General features: G+C 33.4%; 1 protein-coding gene across 1 annotated transcript in view; it reads left to right on the plus strand.

Moving 5' to 3' along the window:
• The window catches only part of LOC111052119 (ADP-dependent glucokinase), a 45,503-nt gene that overhangs the window by 10,615 nt on the left and 9,303 nt on the right, over positions 1-25,585 (plus strand). Inside the window, exons 2-6 of the mRNA XM_039438292.1 lie at positions 3,029-3,219; positions 7,193-7,289; positions 11,262-11,398; positions 15,454-15,617; positions 16,932-17,038. Of these exons, the coding sequence (XP_039294226.1) occupies positions 3,029-3,219; positions 7,193-7,289; positions 11,262-11,398; positions 15,454-15,617; positions 16,932-17,038 (696 nt within the window). The remainder of the gene's footprint in view (positions 1-3,028; positions 3,220-7,192; positions 7,290-11,261; positions 11,399-15,453; positions 15,618-16,931; positions 17,039-25,585) is intronic.

The following is a 25,585-nucleotide window of genomic DNA, read 5'->3' on the forward strand; positions in this document are numbered from 1 at the left end:
AACAAAAAAACAGTAGGATTGGATGGGGTCTCAAGCAAAATTTTAAAAGAATGTGAAAATGAATTACTGGACCCTTTATTGCATCTCCTTAATACTTCACTAGAGCAGGGTATTTTCCCTGATGATCTGAAACAAGGAAAAATTTTGCCAATTTTCAAGAGCGGTGATTCTGAAAGAGTTGAAAATTATAGACTCATTAGTATTCTAAATGTAATAAGTAAAATTTTTGAAAGAGTAGTTTTAAATAGGCTATTGATGCACCTGGAAGAAATTAATTTCATATGTGATGAACAGCATGGGTCCCAGAAAGGGAAATCTACTAAGACTGCAATAGTATCCCTTGTTGAAAGACTAATAGATATAATAGATTCAGGTGAGAAGGCAGCCGCAATATTTCTTGATTTATCCAAAGCTTTTGATTGTGTGAACCATAGAATATTATTGGAAATACTAAAAACTGTAGGTGTGAATGGTATAGAACTAAAATGGTTTGAATCATATCTCATAGGTAGAAACCAGTGTGTTGAGCTTACCAAGGTGGATGGGAATGAAATAGTAAAAATTAAATCTCAAAAACTGGAGGTCCAGGCTGGAGTACCTCAAGGCTCAATTCTGGGTCCCTTACTGTTTCTGTTGTATGTGAACCAATTACCAAAAGAGTTAAAAGATCACAGAGCTCTGTTGTTTGCTGATGACATATCGCTTATCTTTAACAATTATTTATTAGATAGTCTAGAAATAAATGCTTTTACTGGAGTACAGTCAATTGTCCAATTCTTGAAGCAAAGGCAATTAACAATAAATAGTAAGAAATGTCAATTCCTACAATTCAAAAGTAAATATAATTCAGTAGAGGATAGAGAAATAAATGTGTTTGTAGATGAAAATGAATTAGACCAAGAAGTGAAAGTAGCATTCTTGGGAATTTTATTGGACAGGAAATTAACATGGCATCCTTACATTGAGAGGATATGTAATAAGATATCATCTGGGGTATTTGTCCTGCGGCAGCTTGCTAGGCTGAATGATAAAAAACTACTGTTAACTGCTTACCATGGACTTATACTATCTCATATTAGGTATGGTATTTTAGTATGGGGTAATTCATCTCAACAAAATATGGACAGGGTGTTTAAGATTCAAAAGAAGGCACTCAGATGTATAGAGAAAGTGAATAGGTTAGACTCTTGTAGGCCTTTATTTAAAAAGCTTGGTCTATTAACTGTGCCATCTTTGTATGTATATGAAGTTGTAATGCATGTGAAAACGAGTGGTGTGATCCAGAATTCAGATGTTCATGAGTATAATACGCGAAACAGAGCAGATTATCATATAATGGTTCACAATAGTAGGTTATTTGAACAAAAACCAGATTATATTGGTAGGAAATTTTATAACAAGCTACCTCAAATCTTGAAAAGTAATGATGATTTGAAGATTTTCAAAAAACAAATTAAAAAATATTTAGTTGATAGAGCGTTTTATAGTGTACAAGAATTCCTTTCAAACCTAAACTAGGTTGAACTACTTAGTGTTAGAATTATTATGTAATAACATGACTTGTCTTATACTCCATGACTGGAGTCTTTAGGACGTAATCAAAAAAAAAAAAAAAAAAAAAAAAAAAAAAAAAAAAAATCAGCCAATCACAGAGCTTTCGGCACTGCCGACTCGTCTGAAAACGCCTGAAAAGACGCATGAGTGGTTTATCCATTACTATAATGATCTTCAAAAAGCCTCGTGTGGCTTGGCTCTAAGGCTCAAGTGGTTGTCCATTTGTGGGTATATTCGACGATAACTTTCGAATTCTTCCATCAACCAATTTCAAATCTTCAATACATTCAAGTGGCTTATCCATTACTATAATGATCTTCAAAAAGCCTCGTGTGGCTTGGCCCTAAGGCTCAAGTGGTTGTCCATTTGTGGGTATATTTGACGATAACTTTTGAATATTTCGACGATATCTTTCGAATTCTTCGAATACATTTAAAAGATTATACAGATGCGGTTCGTTCGCTAACGAAATTGACTCACTCCTTCATTTTTTTAGAGGATAAAACAGGATAACAGGATCAGGAATTCCATAACAGATTAAGTTGTAGTTAGCCAATATTTATCATTACAAATCATAAATCACCTGTAAATCAGATCGATTCATGTGGCTTGGCTCTTTTGAAGAGGTTTAAATGGTCGGCTCATCTATTATCATTTTTGTCAACTCATCTATTATTTTGAGTGATGAATTTATTTTTGTTATTGTATAAAAGTATTGTACTTAATTTATAATGAACTAGCCGTCAGGCTCGCTTCGCTCGCCATATCCGTCTAGCCTGGACCCCCGACTGGATCGTTCAAGAATGAGATCAGCAGGCTCGCTTCGATCGCCTGCATTTTTCATTTGAGCATTTGTATCATATGTTAGGACGATCCAGTCGGGAGTCCAGACTAAACGTCTGGCTAAATGGATATGGCGAGCGAAGTGAGCCTGACGGCTAGTGATATAATATTCCCAGGAATAGCTCTGATTGGAGTAGCAGTGCCCTATCAATTTTTCCGCGATAAATGCATTCCAATCTTCAACTTGGTGCCAGCCTAACAAAGTCTACTCAACTTAATGCCAACCTGACAAAATTATTAATTTAGTTACCAGTTAACAACTGTTTCGAAGAGGTACTCTCTCTAGATTATAGTTCTATATAAACATAATTATGGTATGGACATTTTTCAATTATAATTAAGAGAATAAGAAGAATATACATGCTAAAAGACGAACTTTAAACCCTTAAAAACCACCCTTAGAGTTTAAATATTGCCAAAAGATTTCTTAGTGCGCCTCTAAAGGGCCAACTGAACATACCTTCCAAATTTGAACGTTTTTGGTCCGGTAGATTTTTAGTTCTGCGAGTGAGTGAGTCAGTCAGTCAGTAAGTGCCATTTCGCTTTCATATATATATAGATTTTGTATGTGACCTGGCTTATGTACTGATGTACTCTGGCTCAAATAAAACTCATTGAATCATTGTTTCAGACGGTACATGTCGAACTCAACCCTGTTCGATGAGCTGGTGGCAGCGGCAGGTACAGTCCCCAACTCGAGGTACAGTCTGGGAGGAAATGCAGCGTCGATAGCGTCTCGCCTGTCCAATGAGGGATGTGAGGTTATGTTGGCTGCCACCCTCACTCCCCAGCTGCAGAAGTCCTTACCTAGTGGCCTTAAAGGTGAGTTATTAAGCTTAGTTGGCTTTGAAAGCTATAGTGAGGTCCACGTTATAATGGCAGAGGAAAAGGTTAGGAGAACAACGTTGCCGATCCTCTGTCTAGTTAAGGCTAAAAATAAACTTTTTACTCGTGATATTTTTCAAAGTTTTTTGATTTGTATATCATCAAGCTATCAAAATGAAAAAGTTTTCTTAGGAAAACATTTTTTTTCTGATCATTACTTTTTGAGGTACATAAGGAACAGCGATTTGCTCCGAGATCTGCACATCCCCTATGTGACCTGTGAGATAAGACGATTGGCAGCCCATCATGAGTCACGTCTTCATCAACACGACAACACCGAAGTCATCCAACTACTAGACAACACTGAACTCACTAGGAGGTTGAAGAGAACAAAGCCCTTCGAGTTGGTGTAGTGCTAGTGGAGTGATTAAAGTATATTGAATAAAAGTGTAGTGAAATAATTTGAAGTAGTGAAATTATAGATTGGAACTGTAGGCTTCACTGGAAGACTTTAACAATAAAAATTTAATTTAGGATAAGAAATAAGAGAACAAAATTAATGGTTAGTCCTAGTGACTAGTTTTAATAGAAATAACAAAAAAAATACTTTTTGAGATATGAGCGCCTAAAGTTTAAATGTTTGGGACAGAACATTTCAAATTCGGTAAGAGATAAATCCATGAGATTTAGAGAATAGATTCTTCATGGTATTGTTGATCTAGTAAAACAAACATTTTCTGAAAATATCAATTTTTAAGATAGCTATTCAATTCACTAAAAATAACCAAACATAACTTTTAGTTGAGTTATTTTTGGTAAATTGAATAACTTTTCCAAAAATTGATATTTTCAGAAAATTTTTGTTTTACTACATCAACAATACCATGGAGAATCCATCCTCTAAATCTCATAGATTTATATCGTACCGAATTTGAAATCTTCTGTCCCAAAAATTCAAACTTTAGGCGCTCATATCTCAAAAAGTAATGATCGGAAAAAATGTTTTTCCGAGAAAACTTTTTCATTTTTATAGCTTGATGATATACAAATCGAAAAACTTGGAAAAATATCACGAGTAGACAGTTTATTTTTAGCCTTTGCACAGCCTTAATGCCTTCTATAGACGGTAGCTGATACAGGTCTATTGATGTAATATTAACTGTTCATTCTCGTTTGAAATAATAGATTATATTTTATTAAGCAAGAAAATATATTTTTCAACAATTTCATAATTTAGATGAAATATTTTATCAATTCTACATTGTTGAAAGACGATCTGGCAACAGAGCAAAGCGAGAAAGAGATAGCGCTATCCGCTTTGTTAAATAATAGACAAGGATGGCAATACAATTGCTAATCAAACACTGCCATTATAACGTGGACCTCACTTCAGTGCAAAACCAAATCGAGCGTTTTTTCAGGCGTTTCCAAACTAGTCGACAGGGCAGGAAGCTGCCTATTGGTTTGGCCTTTGGGAATCAGCTGATAATCAGCCCATCGGAGAGTCTGAAGACTCCTAATACAGTCGCACCCTCAGTTGGCAGAGTGAGTTTGGGTGATGCATCTTAATGGTCATTTGATGGGGCTTTAAAAGCGAGTAAGATGTCCTGAAAATTCAGATAGGTGGCTCTAAAGTTGAGTTGGGTGGCCTTAAAAGTGAGATATGTGGCCCTAAAGTTGAGTTGATGGCTTTAAAAGCTAGATAGGTAGCCGCAGAGTTGAGAAGATGGCTTTAAATTCGAATTTGGTGGCCTTAATTGTGAGATATGTGGCCTTAAATTTCAGTTAATGACCTTAAAAGCGAGTAAGGTGTCCTTAAAGTTCGGTTGATGGCTTTAAAATCGAGTTAGGTGGCCTTTAAAGTGAGATAGGTGGTCTTAAAGTTGAATAGATGCCTTTAAAAGCGAGTTAGGTGGCCTTAATAGTGAGATTATGTGTCTTTTTTGTAAAGTTGAGAAGTTGATATTGTGGTAATTATTCATATTGAAAGAAAAAGACTAAGAAATTGTCAAAAAACCACAGATTTATTGATACTTAGAAAGACCGGTTTCGGTTATTACATCATTGTCAATCTCTGAGAAACTCAGAGAATCTCTGTTTATCAGAGATTGACAATGGTGTAATAACCGAAACCGGTCTTTCTAAGTATCAATAAATCTGTGGTTTTTTGACAATTTCTTAGTCTTTTTCATTCATTTATTTATATTTTTTACAAAGAAGCACTGATCGGGAGAGAAAAACTAAGGATACTCCTTGTACTATTTCATTCCCAAATTTAATGGGAATTCAATGAGATATGTGTCCTTAAAGTTCACTAATGACTTCAAAAGCGACTTAGGTGTCCTTAAAAGTGAGTTAGGTGGCCTTTTAATTGAGTCGATGGCTTGAAAATCGAGTTAAGATATCCTTAAAGGTTAGTAGATGGCATATAAGAGTAGTTAATGTAATATTATGGCAGATAAATTGGATTCGAAGAATGAAAACCTCAAACCTTAATTGTGAGTTTCGTCTAAAATGTTTGAAACTTTCACTTTTCAAGAGAATTCTAATCACCTGTCAACTGCCGTCATTACTGCAGTGGAAAGATTCCAAAAATATATTCTAATCTAGAATTTTAAATGAGAAGTGATATGTTTTCAAGTTACAGAATGTCTTGAAAATTTTCTAGTTCAAAAGAAGCACAATTACATTAATATCGAAACTCAAATGTACTGGATAAAAAACACACTTTACCTATCAATAAAACTTTATTAGTGATATCAAAACTAGTATAATTATTTACTTCATGTATGGTAGGCCTACTGCAAAGTTAGTAGACAAAGTTATAGACTGTCTACTAGCGTTGGGCCATAGAGAACCAATAGCGTAAGTAGATATCCCATGGTATAGGGCGTTTATGTCGCAACTTTTACTGTTATCCCAAGCCGATTACTGTCGATTATTGTTGATTTTTAGTGTTTTGACCGATTAAGAGTGTATGAACGGCACAATATGAGATACTACCAGCGTCATAAAGCTTCACGGGAAAGAACTACGTGGGCTATCGGCTTGAGATAACAGTAAAAGTTGCAACATAAACGCCCTATGCCATGGGATATCTACTTATGCTATTGTTTCTCTATGGTTGGGCCTACTGTATGCACATTTACAGAAGAGTCTTTGAATATTGATACTCGAAAGTTTTTAACAGCTTGCATTGAATAATTAAGTCTATTTTTAGATTAATTTTATTCTCTGTGTTGTTGATAGATATCTACAACACATATAGTAAGGTCCACGTTATAATGGCAGTGTTTGATTAGCAATGGTATTGCTATCCGTGTCTATCATTCAACAAAGCGGATAGCGCTATCTCTTTCTCGCTTTGCTCTGTTGCCAGATCGTCTTCTAACAATGCAGAATTGATAATTAATTATCAAAATATTTTATCGTAATCATGTAAATTCATTATGAAGTTATTGATAAATATAATTTCTTGCTTAATAATTGATTATTTTAAACGTGAATGAACAGTTAATATTACAACAATAAATGTAAAAACACTTCACTTGAATGGGCTACATTTTTACAAATTAATAAAAACAATATAAAAACTTGTAGTACCCTTTAAATTTAAAATATTTCAACGACTAGTTTCGATTTTAACTTACGCCATTTTCAAGTTGAAAATCTAAGATATGAAAATGACCTAAGTTAAGGTTGAAGCTAGTCGTTGAAATATTCTAAAGTTTTCAATAATAAAGGGTACTGGAAGCTTTTATATTGTTTTTATTAATCAATAAACTACTTTTTATTATCAATCAGCTACTGCCTATAGAAGGCATTGACAATACAGAGGATCGGCAACGTTGTTCTGCTATCTTTTTCCACTGCCATTATAACGTGGACCTCACTATGGTGTGATGCTGTGTTAGATATCCAAAAAAAAATAATTTTTCATCAATTTATTTAAAATATTGTTTTTTTACAGTTGTAGGGAAGTCTACTACACGAGACGACATCCACTTGATCCTAGAGTATAAAGCTGGTGACTCATGGGGTCCTTTCTCAGCTCCAAGAGCGAATCGGTGGGTATTGAAAAAATTAGTTACCTTGGAATAAAATATTTATTTGTCAGAATTGCAATAGGAAAGAGTGTTTTTTTAAGAACAATTTGATTCATTCATTCAAGATTTCAGTGTAAAATACTATCATTCGCTGAAATTCTAGATAAAACTAGAGTTCACCTGAATAAAATCTACTTATTCATTCAATGTTTAGTTTCATGAGCGAATCGGTGGGTATTGAAAAATTATATACCTTGGAAAAAAGTATTTATTTGTCAGAATTGCAATAGAAATGAGTATTTATTGGGAACAATTTGATTTAATCATTCAAAATTTCAGTGTAAATTAATATCATCAGCTGAAATTTTAGCAAAAACTAGAATTTACCTGAATAAAATCTACTTATTCATTCAATGTTTAGTTTCAACAGCGAATCGGTGGGTATTGGAAAATTAATTATATACCTTGGAAAAAAGTATTTATTTGTCAGAATTGCAATAGAAATTAGTGTTGCTTGGGAACAATTTGATTTATTCATTCAAAATTTCAGTGTATCATCTGCTGAAATTTTAGTAAATACCAGAGTTTACCTGAATAAAATCGACTTATTCATTCAATTTTCAGTGAAAATACAATAATTGTTTGTTTATTTTTCATTTACAAAGGTAACTCCTCACAAGTATTTCAAGCCTATATTGTATTTTAAGCCTTTATTGTGAGGTCCACGTTATAATGGTAGTGAAGAAAGATAGGAGAACAATGTTGCCCATCCTCTGTCTTGTCAATGCCTTCTATAGACGGTAGCTGAAACAGGTGTATTGATGTAATTCTAACTGATCATTATCGTTTGAAATAATCAATTATATTCTATTGAGCAAGAAATTATATTATTCAATAATTTCAATACGAAATTTTTATGATTGAGATGAAATATTAATTATGTAAATATTCTATATTGTTAAAAGACGATTTGGCAACAAAGCGTGGTAACGTAGACTTCACTACAGGTGATAAATGATAATACAGTAAAACCGTTTCTGTTCAAATTTCAATATAAATCGGTGTCAATCCAAGGAATATAGATGTATTCAGTCAGTTTTTAGTACAAAATTTCCATCATACGTTGAAATTTCATTAAAAACTAGAGTCTACAAAAAGAAAATTTAAAACATTGAAATAAGAATATTCATATTATAAATAAATGCTTTTAGAATGTTAAGTTTGTTTTTGGTCCTGCAGAATTATTTCTTCAATATGTGAATATTTCCTACTTGAGTGATAATAATGCAAATATTCCTTCTATATTTGGTTTTTAAGCATCTAAATTCTAAAATCTAACTTGTGAAAATCATGAAGTACTGAAAATTTTGTGAACAACTACAAGACTCCACCTATTTCGGACTATGTGTATCCTTATCTAAATTTGGGAGAGGAATAGCACAAGGTTTCCATATTCTTCCTAACTATCATTCTTCTGATGTACTTATTGTATGAATCAATAAAGAATAATGAAATTTATTTACGATTTATCAATCAAGCTCAGATGAAATCAACATATTATTTAAAATTTCAGTAAAACTCAGTGTTCCTGTAAAATAATTTTATTTATTCATTCAAATTTCAGTACAAATTGTACTTATTGTATGAATCAATAAAGAATAATGAAATTTATTTACGATTTATCAATCAAGTTTAGAGAAAATCACCATCTTTCTTTGAAATTTCAGTAAAACTCAGTGTTCCTGAAAAATAATTTGATTTTTCCATTCAAATTTTAGTACAAATCACTATTATTTTTGTAATTTATTATCGTGACAATAGAAATAATTGACTACTACGTCTCAGATACTAAATTGCAAGATTGTATATTGGCTGTTATAATTAACCGAATTATCTTTTGTCAAATTTAAGCATGTAGCCTATAGTGAGTATGATTTCAAACTGTCAGCATTAATTATACATAATTATATCAAGGCTCCCCATTCAACCAATGGTGAAAGTTTAAAGTGAATCTTACTATATTTTCTTGGAATAATTTATGTGATTAGATAATGAAACGTAAACAGTTTTTAACAACTGAATGGCTGGTTAAGCTCTAAATTATCTGGCCCATAAACGGCGATAAGAAATTTGTTAGCCTGAGAAATTCTGTGATAATTTTAACAAACATGTTAATCTAACTAGAGATTTTTAAAATTTGAAATATTTTTGAGTCAACTGTTGATGATAATTTTACTGTTCTAAGAACGTTTGCAGGTGTATTCTCATTTCTATTCTGTATATAACAAACAGGTTCTACTCTTTTTTTCTATAAGTTATCTACTCATCTACATATTTATTTTCTGTTCTGACTATGTTAATTGTTCATTTGTTTCCATTATAATGTAGTGTTAGTGTCTTGCAACACCTGGCAATACATTGTCATTTGTGATAAAGAATCAATCAAGATGAATTTTTCAAAATTAATTTTTTAAACAATTCTAGCATACAGTTAGAAATTACTGAGATATCACAATTATTCTAATGCTAATGATTTACCGGGCTGTCAAATAATTTTTGAATATTAGCGCTAATCGAATTTCCATGTAGCCGTTTACCCTGTTGTCAATATTTGCAGTAGCAGAAGTCTTCGGGGTGAATTACAGCATTTTATTTGGATTTTCGTTTAATAATAATTATTGGCTTGTGTTGACAAAGATCGGCTTGAAATTCCATCTAGCTGTTACCCTGTTCTCAATATTTGCAGTAGCAGAAGTCTTCGGGGTGAATTACAGCATTTAATTTGGATTTTCGTTCAATAAAGGTGCGTACAGATATACGCGCCGCGAACATGAGCAATTCACTTTTAATCAACTGACTATATCTGCATTTTTACAGAAACGGTAAGATACAGATATAAAAAGCTTGGCATCAGCTGATTAAAAGTGAATTGTTCATGTTCGAGGTGCGTAAATCTGTACGCACCTTAATAATAACTAATTCTAATAAAACTTCCCAATCATTAATTTATGATTTGTGTATTATAAAATGAATGGATAGGAATTCATTCATCATATTTCTGGAAACCTCTTTCCTATAGTGAGGTTCACGTGAAGGAAGATAGAACAGCGTTGTCGATTCTCTGCCTTGCCACTGCCTTCTATAGAGGATAGCTAATACTGGTATATCTGATGTAATATTAACAGTTCATTCTTGTTTGAAGTAATCAGTTTTATTTTATTAGTCGATAAAATATATTTATCAATGATTAAGTAATAAATTTCCATAATAATTTAGATTGAATTATATCTAGTTGATTAATTATATTTCTACATTGTAAATAAATGATCTGGGAAGGTTGTGGAGGTGGAAAGGGATAGCTCTATCTGATTTGTCGAATGAGATAGACAAGGATAGCAATACCATTGTTAATCAAATTATAACGTGGACCTCACTATACAGAGACTATAAACAGAATTAAAATTATTGGCTATCGTTTAATACATATTATAGTGAGGTCCACGTTATAATGGCAGTGGAGAAAGATAGGAGACGAACGTTGCCGATCCTCTGTCATGTCAATGCCTTCTATAGACTATAGCTGATACAGGTTTATTGATGTAATATTAACTGTTCATTCTCGTTTAATATAATCAATTATATTTTATTGAGCTAGAAATTATATTTATCAATAATGCATTTTCATAATTAAGATGAAAGATTTTGTTAATCAATTATTAGTTCTACATTTTTAAAAGACAATCTGACAACAGAGCAGAGTGAGAAAGAGATAGCGCTATCAGTTTTGTCGAATGATATACAAGGATAGCGATACCATTGCTAATCAAACACTGCCATTATAACGTGGACCTCACTATAGAACAGGAACTCTATAGTGTAATATTATTCACTTCAAGCTTCATGAATTACTCGTAAAATAGCATTAATGCTTTCATTTTTCTCCAATATTTCCCATTAATGTAACATATTTTTATTTTAAATTTGTGTTTGCAGGTTCATTCTTCACAATGACGAGCATAATCCACTAGTCAGCTCTTTAGAGGCTCTCGAGGAGGAGTTGAAAAATTTCAGCGCCGATCTCTTAGTAATTAGCGGGCTGCAAATGATGGACAATTATCCATTTGTTGAAGGTAATTGTAATGTCAATCACTATTACGTTAATAATTATTTTGTTTATTGGATTGCAAGCATTATAGTTACAGTATTGCAATGATCGAAAACACAGTTTGATGGAATTGATTGACAATTTGGATTCAAAATACAGATTGATGACAGAATGGAATGATTGAAAAAAAAAGATCATTCCAAGAAGAAGAAGAAGAAGAAAAAATCTGGTGTGGTACACTCACACAACTTTCTTGCTCATTGAACTGTAAGCCTCATTCTTAAACGAGAATAATTTAGGGGAATAACATAATGACGATTGACGGCAACATATTTGAAACTACGATCAGACTACTGTATATGTGTATATTATATAATTGTTTTCAGAGTACTTTTACCTTTTTGTAAATTGTGAAATTAGATGATTTTTTAAAAGTCGTCAAAACAGCTGTTCTACAGATGAAATATCTTGACTATGACTGTGTTCTTTTTATAAACTGCTCTACCTACCTACCTCATTCTCAAGGATTGGGTGGATTAGTTTCCCAGGAAAAAGACTCATGCCAGTTGATAAAGCTGATAAATAACTATACAGGGTATGAATTCAAAAAAATCGTTGGCCGTTTTCGAGAAAACCGTGAAAAACATGGTTTTTTAGTCATTATCCGCCATTTTTCTCAAGAATATTACGGAGCTCCTGAAATTTTCCCAGAAATGAGACTCATGCCAGTCGTTAGAGCTTATGAATAGCTATCCATGGTATAAATTTGAAGAAAATCGTTCTTGCCTTTTTCGAGAAAACCGTGAAAAACATGGTTTTTTAGTCATTATCCGCCATTTTTCTCAAGAATATTACGGAGCTCCTGAAATTTTCCCTGAAATGAGACTCATGCCAGTCGATAGGGCTTATGAATAGCTAGTTATCCATGGTATAAATTTGAAGAAAATCGTTGTAGCCGTTTTCGAGAAAACCGTGAAAAACATGGTTTTTTAGTCATTATCCGCCATTTTTCTCAAGAATATTACGAAGCTCCTGAAATTTTCCCAGAAATGAGACTCATGCCAGTTGATAGGGCTTATAAAAAGCTATCCATGGTATGAATTTGAAGAAAATCGTGAGAGCCATTTTCGAGAAAAACGTTAAAAACATGTTTTTTTAGTAATTATCCGCCATTTTTTCCGCCATCTTGAATTGAATTCTATTGAATTTCTTATTGTCGGATCCTCATGGTATAAGGACCTTAAGTTTAAAATTTCAAGTCAATCAGTTGATTAGGAATGGAGCTATCGTGTTCACAGACATACACACATACACACACACACAGACCATCACCCAAAATCATGTTTTTGGACTCAGGGGGCCTTGAAACGTATAGAAAACTTGAAATTAGGGTACCTTAATTTTTTTTGGAAAGTATACTTTCCTTACCTATGGTAATAGGGCAAGGAAAGTAAAAAAGAAGAAGCAGAAGAAGAAGATATAGAAGAAGAAGAAGAAGAAGAAGAAGAAGAAGAGGAAGAAGACGAAGGAGTAGAAGAAGGAGGACAAGAAGAAGAAGAAGACGAGGGAGATGAAGACGAAGAAGAAGAACCGATAGAAACGACTCAAACTACCTCTGTTCCTAAATTTATTCCAATAAATTGATCAGAGAAAGTTTTCATTAATAATTTTAACTACTACACCCGGTTGCACAAAAGTCTGTTAAATTTTAGTCCCAATCAAATGCCACGAGAACCAATGAGAGAAGCCTTTTTTTCAAAAAACCTTCTTTGACTAGTTCTCGTGGATTTCAATCATGATTAAATATTAACAGGCCTTTGTACAACCGGACATTAACTTATTTCTTATTTTATCTAACGCAATGGATTGACTGTATTACTTTTCAAATATCCTATAATAATCAGACATTGTTTCACATTATTCAGTATTATACATACTACTTAGAACACATTGAACAATTATTTACATTATAATATCGAGTGACCTGGCTGACTCAGGTCTGATGTCAGAGTTTCAGGTCGCAACTGATCAATTTCAGGGCCTCTGGCATGACCTACGATTGCTTTTTAGGCAGCCGGGACCGACGGCTATTGAATAAATTGTACAATTTGAATAGATTATATTTGTATGATTTTGTATTTTGATCATCTATCCTCCATAGATGGCATTTGCACGGCAGAGAATCACAAACGCTGTCCTCCTATCTTTCTTCACTCCCATTATAACATGGACCCCACTATTCTGTAGTTTTAGTCTCTAGCTCACTTTACTTCAAACATGATCATGTACAGATGAATAAATTTAAATTCAAATTTTATCCAATCCATGAGAATACATAAACAGGTAGATAATATATAATACCATAGAGAAACAATAGCGTAAGTAGATATACCATGGTATAGGGCGTTTATGTCGCAACTTTTACTGTTATCTCAAGCCGATTACTGTCGATTATTGTCGATTTTTACTGTTTTGACTGGGTAAGAGTGTATGAACGGCACAATATGAGAGACTACCAGCGTCATAAAGCTTCACAGGAAAGAATTACGGGGACTATCAGCTTGAGAAAAAAAGTTGCGACATAAACGCCCTATATAATGGGATATCTACTTATGCTATTGTTTCTCTATGATAATACTTAATAACTATTTATAAGCATGACATACAATTAATAACTCAAATACAACTGTTTCTCATGCAGTTGATAAAATAAGTTGAGACATATTATGTCAAAAATGTCATGCTCGAAATGTCTCGACGTTGACGAACATAATCATTAATTAAAAAATAACTATAGGTTGGTTATAAATGATCCAGACACCATTATAAAGGATACATTCTTCTCGTTATTTTGATATAAAATTCTTCCCCATTACGACACTCCATAATTCTGAGAAAAGTTATAGGCCTATTCAATATACAGGGTGGCGCACGATATGATCCAACATTTAGTTTTGTTTTGAATGAAAAAGACTAAGAAATTGTCAAAAACCACAGATTTATTGATACTTAGAAAGACCGGTTTCGGTTATTACACCATTGTCAATCTCTGATAAACTCTATTATCAAACTCAGTTTATCAAAGATTGACAATGGTGTAATAACCGAAACCGGTCTTTCTAAGTATCAATAAATCTGTGGTTTTTGACAATTTCTTAGTCTTTTTCATTCGATGTGAATAATTACCACATATCAACTTCTCAACTACACAAAAAGATTTAGTTTTGTCATAGAAAGTTTATTGTGAAAGTAATACAGAAAAATGAGATATAACTTGTCTTCTGTAAACCTGGAGATTAGTTTCTGGCCATACATGTTCAATGTTGCCACCTTGAATTTCCATTCAATCCTCCAACCCTGAGACTTTTTCAGCACTATTACCGGAATCTTAGACCAGTTATAGAATAGACACGCTGGTAAGTCTAGCCTCTGAAGCCAACATCTACTGCCATATCACCATATCGTGACGTCAGCATCGGATAGAAAACTTTTCTGTAGCTTTGTTTACATTGTTTTCCATAGCAGATTGTGTTTATTTCAGATGAAAGTAAATTACTAAAGATTATACATAGAAAGATAAGATCTATCTAATTTACAAACTCTACAGAAAATTTTTCTATCCGATGCTGACGTCACGATGGGGCGATATGGCAGTAGATGTTGGCTTCATCGACTTTCAGTATGAATATACAATGGGCCGTGTCTATTCTATAACTGGTCTAAGACCTGAATATAGCAGTATACTGGAGCACTATAATATTTAGCACTGTGTACTGGAATATCAGGGATGACATTCTACATACAATTCTGTGGTTAAGTAAGAAATTTGAGAAAGTTGCAATTTAACACAATTTTAGTGACACCGTAATCTCCTCGGATGGAGGGCCAAGTCCTCTTCTTTATTCAGTTATATAGTTATCTCATATAATTTGAAACTTTAATTCTTATTTTTTAATGAATAAACAACTTATTTTTGGGATGGAGGACCAAATCTCCCTTATCTTATAATACATTTTTAAACTATAATTCTGTTATTTTCAATGAATGAACAACTAATTTGACTTCCATTTTTGTTACCAGGAGCTCGTGAGAGACGATTGTCTCGAATTCAGAAGCAAATGGCAAGGCAGCCTCCAACAACGAGGATCCATTTTGAGATGGCCTCATTCGCGGAGCCTCATCTCATGCATTATCTCATGGATAATGTCATTCCTTATGCCGATTCCTTGGGCATGAATGAACAGGTATATAAATGTTTCTTCATTCTTATTTTGTTCCTTCCAAGGTCTATAAATACAGGTCATGACACAATCCCGTGATGCATTGTAAAATCGCCTTTTTATGGGGTTCTAGTTCAACAATTTTCAAATTTATCAGCTGTTATCATTATAGATTGAACAACATGATGTGTTATTTTGTTATATTGTTCAAGGAATATTGCTTGACTTTGAATTGTGGAATAAAGTTTTCTCACAGAATAATACTATTTAGATTCCAACTAGGAACTGAATTATTGATTTTTAGATTTGGAACTTCAAACTCTTTTTGAGGTTTGCCTTTTGTCCCAGTGCCTTATGAATCATAACAACTTACAAGAATAAGAACAATTTTTAATATTAAAAAATGAATTATTGAACCATTATTAATGAAATTTTATTATTAAAAAATCGCAAACCAGAATTTACATATTATCTGAAACAGAATATTGTTTTTAAAAAGCATAATGCATGATTTTGTTATGAGCAGATTGGAATATTTCAAATGTACCGCCATAAAGACCCCACATAATGGCCGCTCCATAAGGAACACGAGTGTTATGACCTGCATCTATAGACCTTGGTTTTATTTTGTTTTCAAATTTCCAAATGTTTCAATTTAATGTTGTTATAATTCTATTGAAATGTATTAATTTTCCAAATGTATTAATTATATTATTATTATTAAACGAAAATCCAAATTAAATGCTTTAATTCACCCCGAAGACTTCTTCTACTGCAAATATTGACAACAGGGTAAACAGCTAGATGGAAATATTTGCAGTAGCAGAAGTCTTCGGAGTGAATTGTGCAAAATACTACAATCATAATATAATTATGACATTGGAGGAAAAACTAGGCTCAGCCTGTACTATTTCTCTCCAAAAATTTTGATAAAAAGTAAATGTTGTCCAAAGTTTGAGTTTATGATACACTGCTTCTTCACTTGATTTTTGATCCAGGAATAATATTTAAAGATTTTGAATTTTGAAGGTTGACATAATACTTTAAATAAATCACAGAATGTATCACAATGAATAAAAAACTTTTGAAATATTACACTTACTTGAAAAAATTGAATACAAAATCACAAACCATAGCATATAAATCACAAATTATAGCATTTAATTTGGATTTTCTTTTAATAATAATAATCAATTTATTAGCATTTGAATAATTGCAATATCTCAGTAATTTCCATCTGTATTAATTCTATTTTGCTAAGATTTTTTCTGTGTTGTTGTTATAATTCTTTCTATGTTCGAAGTTATTTAAATGTATTCATTTTAATTTTGTCTGTAGGAATTGGCGAACCTAGTCAGTATGTACTCTCACGGTAATGTGAGTCTAGTCTCCGATTCTAATCCTAGAGTCGCCACTGTTCTTGATGAGATGAGATACTTAGTCAAGTAAGTAATCATTTTATTTTCTAAAATATAAATGTGAATGTAAGGTTTCCATAAAAATTGTTCGTATAAATAACATCAATCCTTATAAATATATTCGTATAAGTATTGAATACTAATATTAGTATATAGTATATTAGTATATAGTGCTATCAGCGTTAGGAAATGAGGAAAATGTTATCTTCACCGGTGATATAAACATCGACCTTCTTGAAGATGACATACAATCTGAAGAGTACAACTTTATTATGTCAAGCTTTGGATTCATGTCATATGTGAATGAGCCCACACGAATTTCTAACACATCAAATACATGCATAGATCACCTTTTCTTTAGATATACAGCCACTAAAAATAGTTTCAATCCAACAACTAATGTTTGCAATAACGGAATTACCGACCACTGCACTATTGAATTATATCTTAACCTATGTACAAATAGACTAAATCAGTCATTATCTCAGGCTAGGAATAACAAAAAATAGGAAGATTGATTATCAAGCGCTTTCCATCAGGCTACAAGAGGTTGACTGGACTAGCGTTTATAATCAATCACAGATAGACCTTGCTTTCAATCAGTTTAACGAAATTTTTAAGGATTGTATCAATGCTGTTAGCTCTGATAAACTCATAAAGGCGCGGAAATTAAACGAACACAAACCGTGGCTGACCTCCAATTTACTAAATCGAGTTGAAATAAAAAATAAACTGAATAAAAAAACAAAAAAACTACCACATAATATCAGATTAAATAATCACTACAAACAATACAGAGATAAATTAAAAGCTGATATAGACGATTCCAAAAGTAAATATTTTCAGGATACATTTAATAATTTGGGAAGTAACTCTAAAGATAGCTGGAAATTGTTAAATTCATTAATCGGGAAAAATAAAAGCGACGAGAAAATAAAGCAAATTGTCAATAATAATGGGGAAGCGATCGAGGGCGAGGTTGGAATTGCCGATGAACTCAATAAACACTTTGCTCTAGTATCATCCACAAGAACTGCTTTAGATGGGGAGGGCCCTCTGGAACCAAGGAATTCAGAATTAGTAGACAAGCTATTTCCTCAACAAGTAAAATATCCAAGTTCGATGGTCTTTTTTCCTATTACAGTCTCAGAGGTCAAAGCAACAGCCATGTCAATGAAATCAAGAAAAGCTCCTGGATTTGACAATGTTAGAGCTGAGTTGTTGAAGAGTATGATAGAACACCTGGCTGACGTACTGACGTATTTATATAATCTAAGTCTGAGCTCTGGTATTTACCCTACACAACTAAAAACTGCAATAATCATACCATTATTCAAATCAGGAGATAGAAAAAACCCCAACAACTATAGACCCATTGCACTTTTGTCAGTTTTCGCCAAATTATTGGAAAGGCTGGTACGAGTTAGGCTAGTTAGTTTCTTATCAAAGAATAAATTTTTCAGTAAAAATCAATTCGGTTTTTAGAAAGGACGTAACACTGAAGATGCTATGCTCAAACTAACGTCAGAAATATACAATGGTGTGAATAATAGTAAAAAATGTGCAAGTTTATTTATTGATATAAGGAAGGCATATGACACAGTAGAACATAAAATTCTAATAAATAAAATGAATAACGCCGGCATAAGGGGAGTATGTAACAAATGGTTTGCAAGTTTCCTTGCGGACAGATCGCAGCAAGTGAGAGTAGGTGACGCATTAAGCTCCAAGAGATACTCATCCTGTGGCGTTCCGCAGGGATCAGGACTATCAGCCGAATTATTCCTGATCTATATAAACGATTTGTGCGAAGGAAACCTTATTGGATCGCTGACAGCATTTGCTGATGACACAGCTCTGAGCTACTGCGCTGAAACTAAGACTCAGCTGACCCAATGATTACAAGCGATGTACGCCGTTTGAACCTGTGGTTTCAAATTAACTCCCTCGAGATCAACGCTAAAAAGTCAAAAATTATCGTCTTCCAACTAAAATCTAAAGCAGAAAACACACAACCTCTAGCTATTCCCTTTCATACCGATAAGTGCAAAAATCTTGACATAGACTGCAACTGTGACAGAATTGAGGAGTCTGAGTCTGTAAAATACTTAGGCGTAATAATCGACTCCAAGCTCAGTTGGGCACACCACATACAAAAATTGAGAGAAGAGTTAAGGGTGACATGTAGAAAATTATATTTCATCCGCAAACTCTGCCCTAAGCACTTGCTGAGAACGCTATATTTTGCACTTGTCGAGAGCAGGCTGCAATACGGAATAACGGTTTGGGGAGGTGCATACTTTTCTGTTTTAAAACCAATCTTAACTGGGCAAAAATACATAATTCGCACTATAGCAAACAAACCTCGCTTAACAAGTTCACTGCCGTTGTTCAGGGAATGGGGCCTTTTGCCTTTGAGATACCTGTACTTCTATAAAGTATTACTAACTTTTTACAATAGGAGTGGACACCTTGTCAATCCACGGCGGGAAACTTGTGGACTCCGTTCAGCGGGAAGTCTACTTCCCCCAAAACCAAACAAAGAATGCTTTCGTAGATTTTATTCCTATGTAGCCCCTAAAATATTCAACAACATACCAATCGTGGCAAGAAAGCAAACATGCTATCTAAAACTCAAAAAAGAAATTAAAAAATGGCTGTTAACAATGGATGAGATCGAAGACCTATTCAAAAAAAATAGTTAAATTCACAAGCTAAGATTGCACCCATAAGCCACAATACACAAACAGAATTATAATTAAATAATAAAAGCTTGAAAGGTACGGAACAAGCTATTTTCTTTTCTTTCTTTCTCACGCTTGCTTTTGTTTTTGAAAACAACTGGCAGAGCCGCTTTTCATCATTCATCTCTCTCTTTTCATTTTCAACATAGATTAATGTTCATTGTCATAACCTCATTCTTCATATTCTCTTGAAAAAAAACTTCTAGTTTTACACTACAATATTCTACTAGACATAAGGTAGCACTGTCTCCATCATTCACTTTCATTTTTTATTCAAATATTAATAACTTTTGTAAAAATTCCGACTGTAAGCTCTTTTGTTAGAATATTTACATTTCATGGTTTAAGTTAATTTATTTTTAATTGATTGCATCAAATAAATTATACAAATGGACTTTGATGGCAACTCCAAAAATAGAATTTTTCTCGGGAGTGTCTTCTCAATAGAATAATTATTTCTAGTAGTGTAAGCACGATGTGCCTACACCGAGTATGTAAGGGTGGGAAAATGAAAAACAAGAAATGATCGTACAGGTTTTTGATAATTAAAACAAAACAATAAATTATTTGTACAAAATTAGAATTATAATTAGAAAATAACGAAATAATAATAAACAGATGAAATTTCAAGGGCTACTCGCTTTGCTGCTAGTGAAGATTCATTTGTTGTGGTTATGAAAAATTTAAAACAATGACTCAGTAGTCACCTACCTTTATGAAAATGGCTTCCCAAATTTGGCATCCACTGGTTGAAACGCGACGTTAATTATTAATTAAAAATAAAAAAAAACTGATCTAATGAAGTGGGTTCAGATCCCTTCCTATTCAATAATACAATTCTCTTTAAACTGCCCGAACTGTAACAGGAAAACTGTATTATAAAACAAGAACAAAATCTATCCCCTTCACCAGAACAGCCGGACTTTACTCACCAGTCCTATCGAACGAACTCACACACCACAAAAGTAAAATTTTGGGTATTAATATATAACTCAGTCAATGCCAAACATGAAGCCATTTCAAATACATATTTTTATCAGTCGCACAAGCGAGCACGTTTGTTATCAAAAACAAAAGAGAAGCTAAAATGATTTTGATAACAAATGAAATAAACAATCTTTCTGTCGATGACAAAAACTGTTCAAAGACAAAAACATTGTTCATTAAACTTTTCTAAATTAAAACTCTAAAATCCTGATCAATATGAGATAAATAGGTATATGATTCATATATATGTCCCATATGACCAGGTGACAGAAGTAATGTTGTGTTTGTGATGAATGCTTATTGAGAAATATATAAAGTATTACATTAAAAAATATTAAGTTTGTTTTTTGGTCCTGCAAAATTATATCTTTAATTTGTGAAAATTTCCTTTTTTAGTGATAATAATGTGAAATATTTCTTCTATGTTTGGTCTTTAAGCATCTAAAATTAAAAATCTACGTTGTGAAAATAATTAAGGACTGAAAATTTTGTGAAGTGAACAACTACAAGACTTAACCTATTTCGGACTATGTGTAACCTTATCTAAATTTGGGAGAGGAATAGCACAAGGTTACCTTATTTTTCTCTCCCTATTATTTTGATGATTTACCTTTTATATGAATCAATAAATAATAAAATAAAAGTTAGGATAAGAAGATATCCCATGGTATAGGGCGTTTATGTTCTGAATTTCACTTTCAATTCAAGTCATATAGTGAGACTAACGTTATAATGGCAGTGGATGAAGATAGGAGAACACCGTTGCCGATTGTCTGCCTTAATTATATTTCTACATTGTTAATAACGGTTTTGGAAATGTTGCGGAATTATAGAAAGATAGCACTATCTGTTTTGTCGAATGATATACAAGGATAGCAACACCAGTGTTAATCAAATACTGCCATTATAACGTGGACCTCATTTAGTTCCTTTTCATGAAACTATGTGACGCTGTAGTCTCTCATAGTGTTTGTGCTGCTCTTTCACTCTCACCCCAACAAAACAGTAATAATAGACAGTAGTCAGCTTGAGTTGATAAAAAATCGGCTTGAAATTTGGAACATAAAAGCCCTATATACAGGTTAATCTTGTTATGTTTTAGTGAGGTTCACGTTATAATGGCAGTGCTACATTAGCAATTGTATCGCTATCCTTGTCTATCATTCAACAAAGCGGATAGCGCTATCTCTTTCACGCTTTGATCTGTAGCCAGATTGTTTTTAACAATGTAGAAATATAATTAATAAACCTTCCGGTAGTCGCACTGTTGTAAAAAGTACAACAGTGTCAGTTTTTTTGCTGCACGAAACTTTTGAATGGGGTGGTGTCAGTGAATGAGTCACCTATGCATTCCGAAACTTTCTTCCCATCACTCCACAGAGTTGCAGTATCAACCGAGCAATGGTTCAGTCTTCAGGTGCCATTTAGTCGCGCTGTGCACAAGATAGGGAAAGACTGTATACGGGGACTGTAAACGAACCAATAACACAGAATTTATGGCTTTGCTTGAAGTACCTTATTGGGCTATGAAATGGTATTCATCCAAATTTTCATAGGCGTAAAATAATTCAAGAAGATGGAAAAAGTAATTATACAATTAATTAATTAATATGTTTTGACAGTAATCAGAGTACATAACACTTGGAAAATAAGATGTAAAAAATACAACACGCGACTGCTCGTGTGATTGAGTAGGGCGCGACTACCGGAAGGTTAACAAAATATTTCATCTTAATTATGAAAATTCATTGAAAAATATCATTCTTGCTTGATAAAATATAATTAATTATATTAAACGAGAATGAACAGTTAATATTAACAGTTATATTATACCATGGAAGGCATTGACAAGACAGAGGATCGGCAACGTTGCTCTCCTATCTTTCTCCACTACCATTATGACGTGGACCACACTATAGTAGTTCCTTTCCGTAAAACTATATGACTCTCATATTGTCCCGTTCTTATACTCCCACCCCAACAGAGCAGTAATAATAGACAGTAGTCAGCTTGAGTTGATAAAAATTCGGCTTGAAATTTGGAACATAAACTCCCTATATTACAGGTTAATCTTCTAATGCTATCTTTGCTCTATGGTAGTAGTGTTTGATTATCGAGAGAGTCTCACTGCAGTCTGTAGTATTATAATCAACTCTAATTTAATCACTTTTGAACACTAAGGGCTGGTTTCCGAGCTCGGGATTTAGCTAAGTTCTAGACTTTAAACAGCTGGAGTCAGAAAATTGGCTTTCAGAAACGGGGCGTAGTCGCAGTTTTTATGACAGTAGTCGCAGTTTTTATGACAGTAGTCGTAGTTTTTATTTTCTCATTTCTATAATTGGAAACGTTTTTCCTTGACGAAATTAAACATTCCTAAATAATTAAAAATAGCTGAAACTTTACACAATTTTCTCTTTATTTTATTTTGTGTTAAACTTTCTAGTTTTTTCGAAATTAAATTCAAACGTGACTATGACAATGACTACGACTACGCCTCGTTTCGGGAAGCCAATTTTCTGCTCCAGCTGTTTAAAGTCTAGAACTTAGCCAAATCCGGAGCTCGGATACCGGCCCCTTAAATTTCGACATGGGAGTCTGATTTTCATAAATAAATGCTATTAGCTTCTACCCATATTTGTGGAGAGCCTTCGGACACTAGGCCCTTCTTCAACCAGTTTGCCAGGGCCTAGTCCGAAAGCACTCCACAAATGTGGGTAGAAGCTAATAGCATTTATTTATGAAAATCAGACTGCTATGTCGTAATTTAAGTATTCAAAAGTGATCATAAACAAGCAGTAATGGAAAAAATCTGATGTGGCGCACTCACACAACTTTCCTTGCCGTTATGAAAATTGATCAACTGACGCTAGTGTTCCCGCGCATCTCAAGTCTACTTTTCTAAGATATGAGCCAGCTGGTGACAGGACAATAGCGCTGCAGACACACGAAGTCTGCTGTTTGTATATCATGTGATGTTACTTAATCACATGATAACTGTTTGATAAAATAATAAGTTGTTTACTGAGTTTAGTTTGTTATCTACGTGAATAAAGATGGTTGCTTCAAATGGCTAAGAATTTATTAAGATATTTAAACATGGCGCAGTCAAGGAATTGAACAGAAAAGGAGAATAATTGAGTGAGTGAACAACGACAGGATTGAGTGAGTAATAAGATTGGGTAATTATCGTATTATTATATTTTTTCTTAAAAGACGAACATGGAATTCAACAAGCCAGAACCGTTACTATGCAACGGGGAAAATGTTTCACAAAATTTCGAATTATTCAAGAAAAATATCGTAAATTATTTTATAGCGACTGAGACAAATAAAAAATCCAACCAAATTCAAGTTGCAAGACTTAAAAACTTGTTAGGCAATGAAGCTTTGATTTTATATGAATCGTTACAAGATGTGGATGAGCCTGAAACGGTAGAATCAATATTAAAAATATTAGAGAGCTATTGTTTACCAAAAAAGAATGAGATCATGAATGTATACAATTTTATAGCTTGCAAACAAGAGGAAGGTCAATCATTTAATTCATTCTATGCAACTTTGAAGGGGCTAGTGACAAGATGCGAATTTGGGGAACAAGAGAATAAGTTATTGAAAGCTATGATTGCATTGGGGTTAAGGTCGAAAGAAATGCAACAACGTGTGTTGCGAGACAACGCCTCGTTGGAGAAAATAATTGATTATTGTCGCAGTGTTGAAATAGGTGAAAAACATGAAAAGTCAATAAATGAAGAAAAGTCTCGAAAGGAAGTGCACCCAGTTTCCAAGTATGATAAAAGGAAAACAAACTCATATCAGAAGATTGTATGCGGCTATTGCGGAATGCAGCATGTAGAAGGTAGGAGCTGCCCAGCGTCTGGTAAAAGCTGTAATAAATGTGGTAAGATGAATCATTTTAGCAAAATGTGCCTGAATAAAGCTAGAAGAAATAATTTCAGAGTGAGTGAGCAAAGGCTACCTCAACCATTACATAATGTTGTGGAAAGTCCAACAGCAATAGAAGAAGCTCACGAGTTTGTTGATTCAGTATATCTAGTTAACACTGTCAATGAAAAGGCTTGGTTCAAAACATTAGTAATTGAACATAAACCAGTAAACTTCAAACTAGATACAGGAGCAGAAGTGAATATATTGCCATATGAAATTGTGAAAGATAGTGTGTTATTGAGTAGGTTGAAAAAGAGTAGTGTTCGATTAGAAGCATACGGAGGATTTAAAATTTCACCTCTGGGTCAGTTCACTGCTCAAGTGGAATCAGAAAAAAGATTTGATTTGATAAACTTTGTTGTGGTCAAAGAGAGTACAGTACCGATTCTAGGCCTTGAAGCTTGTATTCAGTTGAATCTGGTGAAACGAATTGATGAAGTTCAGAAGCAAAGTAGTAACAACAATGTGAAGGATAGAACGTATTTTTTTGAAACGTATTCTGATGTGTTTACTGGCCTTGGTTGTTTCCCCGACAAGTGCAAAATTCGATTAAAAAGGACGCAATGCCACATGCCAGTTCAGCGAGACGTATACCAATGAAGATTCAGGACAAATTTAAAGAAAAACTTGATGATTTGATAACCATGAAAATTATTGAAAAGGTTGAGGAGCCCGTTGAATGGGTTTCAAATGCTGTGATAGTAGAGAAACCTGATGGATCCTTAAGAATTTGCATAGACCCTGTACATTTGAACAAGTACATTGTAAGAGAAAGAGTTACAATCCCAACAATACAGGATATTCATCCTCGTCTAGCAAATAAAGAGTACTACAGCGTTCTTGACATAAAAGATGGATTTTATCACTTACTCCTTGATGAACAATCTGCTAAATATTG

The sequence above is a fragment of the Nilaparvata lugens genome, chromosome 11 (genome assembly GCF_014356525.2).
Source record: "Nilaparvata lugens isolate BPH chromosome 11, ASM1435652v1, whole genome shotgun sequence".
Lineage (NCBI taxonomy): Eukaryota > Metazoa > Arthropoda > Insecta > Hemiptera > Delphacidae > Nilaparvata > Nilaparvata lugens.